Source organism: Mytilus galloprovincialis, chromosome 3 (genome assembly GCF_965363235.1).
Source record: "Mytilus galloprovincialis chromosome 3, xbMytGall1.hap1.1, whole genome shotgun sequence".
NCBI lineage: Eukaryota > Metazoa > Mollusca > Bivalvia > Mytilida > Mytilidae > Mytilus > Mytilus galloprovincialis.
In genome coordinates, this window is record NC_134840.1 from 337,206 (window position 1) to 350,249 (window position 13,044).

At 31.7% G+C, this 13,044-nt stretch overlaps 1 protein-coding gene across 1 annotated transcript; it reads right to left on the reverse strand.

Moving 5' to 3' along the window:
* Positions 1-4,840: 4,840 nt before the first annotated feature.
* LOC143066279 (uncharacterized) lies at positions 4,841-12,701 on the reverse strand. The gene is made up of 10 exons (XM_076239272.1): positions 12,600-12,701; positions 10,019-10,056; positions 9,142-9,283; positions 8,670-8,918; positions 7,598-7,714; positions 7,450-7,485; positions 6,928-6,987; positions 6,231-6,317; positions 5,430-5,610; positions 4,841-5,072 (listed from the first exon to the last, which is right to left on the reverse strand). Exons 2-10 carry the CDS (start codon positions 10,052-10,054, stop codon positions 5,024-5,026), a joined length of 957 nt encoding a protein of 318 aa, XP_076095387.1. The 5' UTR covers positions 10,055-10,056; positions 12,600-12,701; the 3' UTR covers positions 4,841-5,023.
* Between the last annotated feature and the right edge of the window lie 343 nt (positions 12,702-13,044).

Genomic DNA, 13,044 nt, shown 5'->3' on the forward strand with positions numbered 1-13,044 from the left:
TCAAAAGCGGAGAATTCATTTTAAAACAAGAAACACAGCCTTGGTTATGATAATTCTTAGTTAGAAATAAAAAGCACGAAATGTATCAAATCATTTTTAATTACAAAATAAATTATTTTAAGGAAAGGCATTTTTAGTAAAATGGACATCAAATGAAATAACAGTATCCTGGTTTTTTTTCTTATTTAGATTTTGCATCTTTGTTAAAAATAAACATTGTAAAAACTTTTTGAGGATGTACTACTAGTTGATTTTTTTTAAAATCTACAATTTAAGATTGATACATTAAGTCGAAAGAGCATTAGTAAGGAGTCAAAATAATCTAAAAGTTGATATTGATAGGTTATGAAGGTCGTTATCTAGACTAGACCATTCCCGCGAATTCGCAGGTCCGTACCTGAGTTAAAGAACATACGCTTTATTTTTAGCCTGGATTTTTAGAAGTCATTTTGTTATTTGGTGAAATCAAGCTGATAATAAGGTGGACAGTTATGTCCATTTCGAAGTCCATGAGTAGCGTGTAGCCATTCATACAATATAAACATATAACCTACACATAATGTTCAATCTGCATACCGTGGGGTTTGTATGTGATAGTTGCCGCAGTACATTTAGTTCTACCTAAGTCTCTGACATATTAGCTTAAGTCTGGCTTCAAACTAGTATTTTATTTTACTCTTAAAGTCAGCGCGTGTAGAAGTGTAAAATATATATATCAACAATATTCCTACTTTCGAGAGATTAATACAATTTTCATTGCGACACAATGGATTCAGTTTTCATTCCGTACCAATACTTAGAACTAATATCAATGATATACCGCTATATATAATCGTTATGTAATCGATAAACAATAGACAGCACGTTAAAAAATCCTGGGTTGAGTTCAATATCGTAGCTGCTACGTAGCTGCTATCAATATCTATGTAGCAACTAGTCTATAGCTACACGTTCAATAGTCAAAATCTACGTAGCACTATACCTAGCTGCTACGATATTGAACTCAACCCAGGACTCCGAAGTGTATTTGTGGATTTAATTTCCGCATGAACCACCTAAAGCCGAATATTTGAAGGCCTATAGTTTATAAGAACTGCAATAGCTGATTAAAAGTTAACGATGATTGTTCAGAATTGTACGTTTAATAATTTCATCTGCCGACATGATTGCAGAAAAAAAATCTAAAAATAAAAAAAAAATATGAGGGAACACACGTGTATTTGATAATTTTATGCCCTAACGTACAGTAAAAAAATATTAATACTCAACCCAAACATACTTTTTTGCTTAATGCGAGTTGACAGTTTTCACTGTTCCTCCTAAATGATGAGCGTTTTGAATGCATCAGAACTGTGTGTGTTTAATAATTCTCTAGCTTAATTTCTGCATACTATTATCATGGTAACAAAAATTATTGTTTGTAACAAATCATGTATGACATCTGAGTTTATTACTTTTACTTTTAAAATACATTAATAAAAGTTTGTCTAAATACTCGAGTTACGGTCATCTTTCAAAGTTACGACCATCATCCAAAATATTATAGTTGAATTTAAGACCATCACACATTTAAAGTTACGACCATCATGCATGCTCCAACTTTTGAATGACTATTTTACGAAAATTGGAATGATTTTGTCTATCAAATTTGGTTTCAATATCAACGCACTCACGATAAGTGTATATGAGACCAGCGGTTTGGCTCAAATGAACCTTTTACTGCACGAAAATATGAAAAGAAAAACTTATCCCTAGAGTTGTCTCTCATCTCCGGATGGTCGTAACTTTTAGTTACGACCATCCGCTTACCACCAGTGGTCTATAGGTTACATTTCTGTGAATATCGACAATGCATTTGCCCCTAGGAACTCCCTTTACGACTAAAACTGTACCACTTTAATTCAGAAATTTTGATTAATAAAAAAAAATCCTATCCTAGAATAAAAAGTTCATATGCATCAATTTTTTTCCAAAGGTCAACATATAGGGCTTTATGGCATATTTTCAACGTTTATATGCCTCGAACTTCTCTGAGTTTAAACTTACACTACATGTCTTAACTACTCATATCTCGACTGTATGGTTACACCATATTCAAATATAAACAATCTACTCATTCATATTTACTGGTAACATTCCCAAGGTAAGTCTCTATGAGATGCAACATAGAAATCATTACTTAGAACCAGCATGTAAACAAAACTAATTATCTATGAATATTCTATATCTCTCAAAAAGAGTCGTGGTTTGAGAAACAGCTGCATTTACAGAGTGCAATCTTTAATTTATGTCATGTTGAAACTTCTAAATACATTTTTCTGGTGTTGATTACTTCTCTTTTGTACATTCTGATAGATACCAAAATGGAACCCTGAAAACCGAGACAAAATAAAATGACTTATAGCTATCCTTACGATCATCACAACGTTTCTTTTTCTAACAAAAAATGCATTTTTCAATTATGTGCAAACAATTTTACCGCATGTTTCTTCCCGATAAAGAATATAACTCCCGAAATAAGGCAGACGACTGTGGCAGGATTTAGCTTAACAGCGATAGTAAATATCTTTACCGCAATAAATTATAAAACTGTGGTCAAAAGTAAAATTCTTAAAAACTCTTTCTTTGCCTTACAGCGATAAAAAGAACAATTTTACCTAATCAGGTAGAATTCTGAAGTTAGGTGTTGGGATAAAGTATCATAAACCCTAACCTGACGCTTCCAAATTGTGATTTTGAAAAGTTCGTGAAAAAAAAATAATTTCGAAAATCCAATCGGTTACCCCTTAGCCGTACTCGTTTCAAGACAAGTAAAGCCTTTAATATAAACAATTTTAGCAAATTTGGGGTTTTAGAAAGGATTGAGGTTTAAGTTTGGTTTATTGATAATGTTAGGGTTTGGGTTTTGTCAAAAGATGAGTTGGGGGATATACATAAATGGCAGAATATATTATGACTGGTAAAGCTTGTGTGTAAATATATAGAGTTAGGGTTACGGTTATGGTAAGGCAGAACTTTTTTCCCAAATATATGCTAAGTACAGTGTGCTTGTGAATTCAGTTTTCCAACAAGTGTTAAATGGATTCGAATAAAAATAGCGTATTACAGTTTACTACTTGCATTCCAAAAAGTAAAAAAAGCACTCTGAAGACGAGACGGTATTGTATCACTAAAGATAATAGGCGTACTTTCCGACCCAACTGAAGAAGCGTTTTTGTTAGAGTGAAGCCTAATCCCGATATTAATCCCAACTCCGAAAATACAAAAGATAAAGACTCACGGTCCTCTTCATAGACTTGCTAGTCCAAAAAAAAAACACCATGGAACCGATCAGACAATATGATCGTGTTGAAATGTGGGAGAGATTGACTGCAAAAATTAAATGGGTAGCCCTGACCTCAACTGCGAAAAAATAAAAATCTGCGATTTGATCGTCGAAAAATATTGTACTAATGGGTGATATAATTAAATTTTAAATGTAATCATATTTGGATTGGGAATATACTAGTTTTATTAAAAAAAATTGAACACAACTTCCGTCGCAACTACAATCCCCTTTCTTTTCAGGAATGTGACCTACCGAATTAGACTATTTTCCGGATTTGTTATCACATAAGCAATAAGACTGGTACCACATATGGAGCAGGATCTGCTTACCCTTCTTGAACAACTGCGACCAACCCTTGTTTTTGAAGACCTGTTGGTGACCTTTGCTGTTTTCTGTTCTATGGTCGGGTTGTTGTCCCATTTCCATTCTCCATTTTTTTATTTGATTGGGTTCGTGTTGCTAATTCGTCAGTTTTCTATGTCGTGTCATGTGTTTTATTGTTTGTCTGTTTGTCTTTTTTCATTTTTAGCCCGGCGTTGTCAGTTTACTTTCGATTTATGAGTTTGACTGTCCCTTTGGTATATTTCGTCCCTCTTTCAAACAATGTTTTATTGGTATGAATACTATAGTGCTACTGTCTGTTTACATTATAGGGTTAACCATGGTTTTAGGTAGCACAAATTAGAATACAAAAGGTTTATAATCTCTTATAAAACAAATACCTTACGATCTTTAAGCTGACGTGTTTCAGCATATACACTACAGTTCATGTGAAACTTGCCCTTCAGTTACAGGACTCCAACTATTTGGGTTGATTTAATATACATGTAGAAGTAAGCAATGAATGTGGTTGTTAAATTTGATATATGATTTTTTTGTAAATTTTTGTTAAATATTTATTTGTTTTTGTTCTTATTGCGATTGTGTCACGGTTTTACCTATTATGTCTGTTTTATTCCCGCATCGTTATAAATATAATGCGACTGTAGTACAAGTGAAAGGTTTAGCGCTATATACCGGGTGCAATCCACTATTTTCTACATTTATAAATGCCTGTACCGAGTCAGGAATATGACAGTTGTTGTCCATTAAAACAATGTGTTTTATCATTTGATTTTGTCATTTGATTAGGGACTTTCCGTTTTGAGTTTTCCTCGGAGTTTAATAGTTTTGTTATTTTACGTTTTACTTAATAACTTACTAAGTCTTTAGTGTTTCATGTTGTTTCTTGTGTACAATTTTTAGGTCTGTTGTTTTTTGTTCATTTTAAGCCATTTTGTTGTCCGTAGTCAATGTTGATGAAAAAAACCTTGTTTGATATTAAATTGCAAGTAATTTTTACAGGGAAAAAACTAATTAAGGTATGTTTAAGAGCATGTATGTTTCGTTCATCAATGTATTGTATTATGTACATTTTGTAGGTAAGTAGGTAAGTAGCAGTATATTTTGATGTGACTGACTCTGAATTAATTGAAAACTAACAAGCTAGAATATTCACATATAGTTGATTTATTCAAACATAGATATCGAAATTTATTTTATCATCATCTGTTTTAAGGTTACACAAATTACCCTATTTTCCATTGTACAGCACAAACAGAGCGATATCGTAAAAAAACAGCAAACTTATACAAAAAAACTTTAACAAAACTGTTTTATTTACACTATGGTACAGCCGAAGAGTAAATTCTTCGCTCAACATTTTGGACTTCTAACATTTTTCCTCTCTTTCTTGTCCTCTGACCTGTAAAAAAGATATGAAATGTTACAAATGCATTACACTATAAAACATTGCATAACAATTTTCAATAATGTGGTCAATTGAATGAAATGTTAAGAGAGTTACAAATGAGGCAAAACTTCATTGTTAGACATACAAATCTATATTTCAGTATAAAACATACATTTTCAAGTGTTTGAATTTATCTTTTTTTTTGTTTTACGAAAAATTATTACACGTGTAATACACAATAAATAATCCATACCATTTTTCAATAATGTACTTAATTTTAAATTTTAAAATTAAATTTAAAAAAATTAAAAAATGTACGCAATTGTTTTCCATGACACATACAATCCTATATTTTAGCATAAAGCATACCTTTTCAAGTTTTTGACTTTATCTTTCAGCTGCTTTATTGAAAATTCGTCCTCAATCCATATACTCAAGCGCTCACCAGTCAGTTTTAAGTTCTGCATTACATGATCGGCTGACGACCAGGTTGGATTGCAATTACTATTGTACTTTATTATGTATGTTGTTTGTTCATCTGTGAAATGTCCTGAAATTAAAGTCAAATGGGAATTATTTTATCATAAATGATAGCAACATTACGCAAATGAAATTAATATAGATAGAAATCACAACCACGACATAAAGTACCTACACCTTATTGTTAGCCTGGTTTGTATTTTCGTATTGGTTTTTGATCATGCCATGCTGATAATAAGGTGGAAAATTTCATCTGCTTTCAAAATTAATCTGTTTGAGTACGTACTGATTTACTAACAATAATTGGCAATTATTAGATATAAATATTTGATCAATGAGTAGATGTAGTAGTGTCAACGTCTGTGTACTGTTGAAGTATAGGTGATGACGCGTGTAAATAACAAATCTCAAATAATACACAGTTTAGTGGTGTTCCTGACAGATTAGTTTACTGGTATAAATAGTTTTGGGATTGGTATCGGATTCGACCTGGAACATGTGATTTTTTTCCCAATGATAACTATGTAAACAACTTGAGGGCATTATGTGTCATTATTTCTATTGATAATAAATAAAGATGATTTCTTGAATTGTCTTTTATAAGTCATGCCCGCTATCAAGTTGCCACTCATTCTTTTATTGGTATAGATGGCTATTGGCATATGCTTTTGTATTATATAACAAACATACCTTTAGATTTGATCTTTGACTTCGATGAACTTGGTTTAGATGGTGTTTGGCTCGGGGTAAACAATTTCGCTTTTACACTCATAGTGCCTGACAAAAAAATATGTTGGTTCATTTACTGATTGTTTCTTACCTTACGCAAACATCTGCTGACGATTATAATCCTTGTACGATCTTCCATTCATATTTGATCGTATTTACAAACGCATTTGTTTCCTTGTTAATTTTAGTCTTTTTAAAAAAATAATTAAGGAACAAATACATAACATCTGGTTATATCAATACCAACAATCCTATACATTTTTTCTTTTTTTTGTGTTGAAATGGTACTGTATGGCAATTACAAGGCATTGTTGAACACTACACTTGATTTTAAATGTCTTAAAAACATATTTTGCCACAAATGCATGTGTCATCTTGTTTAATGAAATGCTTTGTAATTATTATGTCATCATTACCTTAATTTCCCATTAATAAACTTATAAATTATATAATAATAGTGATTACAAGTCGTTAACGATGAAACTACAAGATAACAAACCTTCCTTTACAAATTCTTTCTTGTCTGTTTGACAGAAGTTATGTTTGGTCAGCGGAATCACAAAACAAAAGATTTTTCGATATTTTTTGGTTTAAACATTCTAAGATAAATTAGTAGTTTAGATAATTTGACCAATATACTCTAGTTTGTTTTACATACCAGTTGCTTTGGGTGTGTCGGACTGTTCCTTTGTTTTTAATTTCTGTAATTTGTGTGACTCTGTGAATACAAATTAGCAGTTAATTATCGGGAATTGTCATTTACAAATGCAATGACCAATTATCAGTTTTATCAAATTTATTGAAGTTCTAGTAAAAAGTAAAATCACAAAATACTGAACACAAAGCAAAATTCAAACCCGAAAATCCCTAATCAAGTTGCAAAACCAAAAGCTCTAACACATCGAATGAATGGATTTAGGATGTCTGTATACTATTGTTTTTCTGTTTGTCTTTTTCATTTTTAGCCATGGCGTTGTCAGTTTGTTTTAGATTTATGAGTTTGACTGTCCCTTTGGTATCTTTCGTCCCTCTTTGAAATCAATTACTAATGTTATGCAGTACGATTTGTCCAGACGATTGCACTAAATCATGTGATTAAGCACGTTTTGGTTTTATATTCTGACCATAGAATCGTAAATGTATTGTTTCAAAAATTATTAGCTTTTTCTATTATACGTACTTTGCAGTTCATCAAACACCTGTGTCAAGCTTTTTCCTAAAAAACACAAATAGAAAATGTTGTTTTTCAATGTTGCTATCTACACATTACATGCAATTCAAAACACAATTCGCGCACCTAAATAGTCAATTATAATATATATTCTTACTTTTTGGCTTGCCTTTGTCCGGAAGTATTGGTTCTAGTGGACTGTTTTCTCTTGGCGAAATGGTATGCTTTGAAGGAGGTGTCCAATTCACTGGTTCCATAAATAACATTTCCATCTCTGTTGAAGGTAAAGTAGACTAGGTTATAAAATATAAAACTTGAAGATACATGTTAAAAGTATGCAAGGAAATACATTTGATATACACACATTTCTCCCAAAACTGCTCTCCAAACATACTGTCTCTAAAAAAAGAGAATGTTGGTCAACTCATGAGTTCGATTCACTCGTGTATGTAACAACGTATTTGATTTGACCAAAAGAAATCTAATAACTGCAAACATTTACTACATTTCATAATCGGTTATTATCACATTTATTCTGATATCAATTGTTAGCGTTTTATGGGTTGTGTTTTTCACCTATATATTAGGATGGTTTTACAAAACCCATAAACGGAGATTGTACTTAATTGTCATAGATTGAAGACATATCCCTAACTCTAAGCACAACCCTCACCCTAATCTTTCATCAATGTTAATTGCGATCTTAAGCTTTCATGTCAGTAACTGCTAGTAGTCTGCTCAATGTCCTCTTTTACCTATTCTGAAATCCATCTCGAACATCTTTTTTAATAGTTTTTTCTGTGCGTATTTCTATTTGCCTTGGCTAGATATTCAGAGAGGGTTGATATCTCACAGTACACGTTGACCAAGCCGCATATTTACGCCTGTTCCAAGTTAGGAGCCTCATATTTTTGCTAGTTTTGCTAGTTTTTTATTTTAATTTGTTCATCAATATGTTTCAGAGTTAGATGTGGAGCCCTTCTTTATTCAACTAGATTCCATATCACATTTTTGTTTAATGGCCAGGTCAAGCTTATTCCAGTGCTGTATTTTCTCGTTTTGGGGGGAAGTCTAATAGATATGCTTGGGCTGTTTTCTGCTCTTTGGTTTGGTTGTTGACTCTTTGACGAATACGTTGACGAATAGGCCGTTTCCATTCTCAATTTGCCTGGAAATAACGATATAGTTTAGCAAAGGAAGGTAGATCTATATAATATTATAAGTTTTACCTGCTCCATCTGTCTGTTTCTGTTCTATTTCTATGTCTACATCATCGATCTCAATCGTATCATCCTTAGCTTCCTCTTCATGAATATCACTATGATCACTGCTGTCTTGTTCAGAATCATTCTCCTCACTTTGTTCGTGTTCAATGTTTCCTTGGTAATGCATGATGTATTGACTATCTTTATCCTCATCTGATGTCGTGTCAGCCCTCTGCGTGTCTTTTTGCCCGCTGCTCTCAGTTTTAATATTTGCTGTTCAAAAAGATCTGCAATATTATCAAACACGAAAACAGCTTCGATATCAACAACATAAGCAATTAACTAGCTATAATAGTAATTTCTATAAGTGAACTTCTGAGCAATAGCCTGTTGAGTTGTGGATTCTCTATATAACTTTATATCTACATTTTTATCAAAGGTCTATTTCCTTGAGAAACGTTAAGAAATGAATGTAGTGATACAAAAAGATATTTACCGTTCATAAGATCTGTAATCATTGCTCTCAATTCCATGTTCCCTTTCGTTACTTCTGCTTTCAATTCGTCCACCTTCAAGCTGTTTAACAATGCTTTCAATTCCATGTTTTCTTTTCTTATTTCCGCCTTTAATTCATCTGTCTGAAAGTAATAAAACTATGTTTTATTCTGTTATTTCATCTGATTTCGAATTGAATGATATGAATCTGATACAAGAAGTAATGTGCATTTTATAGTTAAAATAAAACTGGAATTAAATTGCCTATATTAAAAGATTCATTTGAGTTTTTAAGAAAACCTTCAGAAGGACGGACAGACCCCAGTGTAAAGCAATACAAATTACAATCTAGTATAGAAAGTAAACGAAGTGTGCACATTTACTGAATAAAATTTCTGTTCATTTAAAGGTCAGATATTTATATGAAACACGCGAAAATCGATTATTTTGTAATGTTCTCAGTATATATTCGTTTTATTTCTCAATTCAGTTTATCCGCCTCTAAATGGTCCAGTTGTTTATATTGTGTCATTGTATCTTATATTTTATATTATGATTGAATTATAATTTTGCCTTTGCGTCCGCAATATATAATGAGTACAAAATTGAAAACAACACGTTGGATTATATCTTACGTCCGACGCTCTTTTCTGGATTTAGCTTCACCAGGAACGCTCAAAGCCAAACATTTGAAATCCGAAGATAAATAAGTAGCGAAAATTGTTGAACAGCTATATGTCAAAAATACCTAAAATAAATAGCTAAATTCAGCTAAAGCCAACTTTGCCTGCGGGAGTTTTTACCTTAGTTTCATATTAATTTTAGACTACATAACAATTCTTAATATTTGTATTGAGTTATTTCCTTGTTTTACTCACCATTTGTGTCATCTGTATTTTCATCCAATTATCCATTTCTGAAATCAAACAAGAAATATAAATGTAAAAAATAATGTCATAGATACGGTAAGTTGACAATGAAATATTTTATACAGTTGACAATGAAATATTTTATACATGTCAACGTTTGAATGCAACTGTAAAATTTGCAGTCGTGCCGATTATTGATAAAGAAAACAGATGAATACAATTCCACTTAAACTAATAGGCAGACAAACAGACAGATATGATATAAGCAGATCATCTCATTTTTCATTTTATAAAATACATGTATTTTAAAACTGTCTTTAAAAAAATCCAATGAATAAATGATTTTTTTGTTGATTTAAGGTAGCACAATACAAAGATTTTTCATCCCCGATCTGACATCGTTAAAAAAGAGGCACGAAAAATACCAAAGGGACAGTCAAACTCATAAATCTAAGACAAACTGACAACGCCATGGCTAAAAATAAAAAAAAAACAAACAAACAACAGCACACATGACACAACACAGAAAACTAAAGAGTAAAGTTAAACTGATGTAATTCCACTCATCTCTCTTTAAATTTTATAAATGAGGTACCAAAAGAAAGACGAAGGATTAGTCTTTCAAATTGTGATAATTTCATTATGACATAATTATTACATAATTAATTGTTATGTAATTAAATGCCATATTGTTATGTCCATACTTGAATGAATTAGCTTCTTTGTTATTTATAGCATCCCAAAATATTTTATAGATTCTTGCACAACACAGTTTGACCTCCAAAACAGTGTCTCAGATTTTTCCTATTGTATGTCAACCTCTCATAAATCTTCAATGAAGTTTGCAACATCAATTCATAAGGGACCACGAAATTCAATTGGGTATAAAATTTGTTCTATTGATGTTTTTGGAAATCTGAGACACGGTTTTGGAGGTCAAGCTGTGTTGTACTAGAATCTATAAAATATTTAGGGATGCTAAAAAAACAAAGACGCTAAATTCATTCAAGTATGGACATCACAATAGAGCAATTAATGACATAATAATTAATTATGCAATAATTATGTTATGATGAAATTCTCACAATTTGAAAGATTAATCTTTCTTCTTTCTTTTGGTACCTCATTTATAAAATATAAAGAAGGATGAAATGAATTACATCAGTTTAAAGTTGTCTAGCTGGGAGTGAAAAAATCTTTGTATTGTGCTACCTTAACTACCCTTTTTTGAAAGTATACGTTCCTCTTATTTAATATAGGGTGTCACACATGTCAATTCTTTTTGTTTTGTTTTGATTCATTATGTTTTGTGTTTCCCAAAGGAAATACAATTTTCAATAAAACATTAATTATTTAAGTATTCAATGACAATCATGACATTAATGTATACAACTGGATTTTGATTGGTTGATACCCAGTGTATGTGTCACCAATTTACTGTTAACAAATGAATATCGTTCATTTGGAGACGCCACCGGGGTTTATGCATAAAGGAAATGCCTTTTTTACCATCTCTGCCGTGGTATTTGCCAAAAAATACGCTTTTTTATATAGATTAGACCGTTGTTTTTCCCGTTTGAATGGTTTTACACTAGTAATTTTAAGTCGCTTTATAGTTTGTTGCTTCGGTGTGAGCCACAGCTCCTTGTTGAAGGCCGTACATTTATGCCCCTTCCTAACATGATATATTTGTTTAATACTTTATAACATACATAAAAGGGTATAACATGTATACATAACACTGAACACGTTTTTTCAAGCATTTTTGTGTTTCCCAAAATAATTCAAATAACAATTCAAATAATTCATCATTTAGGTATTAAAAAAAACCAATGTTAATCATACCAGTAGTGGAAAATGAAAGATCATTTTTTTCCCACCATTTATTAAGTTCAAAGTACTCGAAAAGAAAACAAATATCATCCAGTTTATACAAATCATCATTTAAAAAAATACGGTTGTATGAAGTAAAAACACAAAAATACGGAACTCCGAGGAAAATTCAAAAAAGGAAAGTCCAAAACAATAATATTGTATAATATTCTGATAGAATTAAAAATATTAGATATTCTACAATGAAAAAACATGTTTTGCAATTGTCAACTAAAAATTCTTCACTTTTATGTGTAGCAAAGCAATCTGATGTATAAAATGGACTGAAATATCAGGCCAGTACAAACATATTAATTAAAACGAGAAATATTGTCACTTTTTATCATTATCGACATACATATTGCTAACCTTAGACTTATACACTTCTTGATTTTTGTAAAACTATTTACCATTGGCCACAAAAAGAACATAATTTAAATATTGTGCAGTTTTGTCAATTTTATCATTTTTTTTTGTAGAATATATGAATGAATGTCGATGAAAAATCTCAAACAATTTAATGGTACAGTTACTCTTAGTTTACATTGAAAAAAATGAGTATGTAAAATTTTAACATTTTCTTATTTAAAATCGTTCTGAAACCGCTGTCAATTTCTTTTTAGCAGAACCTTGGTGTTTAAAATCAAAACATGAATTCAGATTTTTCCTTTCTTACCTGTTCAATAAAATGATAAAATGAAAGTAAATATTAACTAACCTGATCGTGTATAAGACTTCGTGTCGATTGTTTAATCCTCTTCGTGCAATAGTTTTAAACGCCAGACCTTCCTTCTTCCGTTTGTGACGTTTTACATTCTCCCTTCCCGATTTTCTGAAGGTATAAGGAAGATGTCAAAAGTCAAGAGGAAGGAGGATGATGTTTGGTAACTAGGAGAAGGACGGATGAGGAAGGATGCAAGCATGACATAACATATGGAAAGAAGAATGAGGAAGGTGTGTGGTCGCAAGAAGAGAGAGAAAGACATTCCGTAATAAGAGAAAGGTCAGCAATTACAATAGGAAGGAAGAATGAGGAAGGTGTGTGGTCCCGAGGGGAAGGTAAAAGACGTACCGTAATAAGGGGAAGGTCAGAGGTTACAATAGGAAGGAAGAATGAGGAAGGTTTGTGGTCGCAAAAGGAAGGAGAAAGACGTACGGTAATA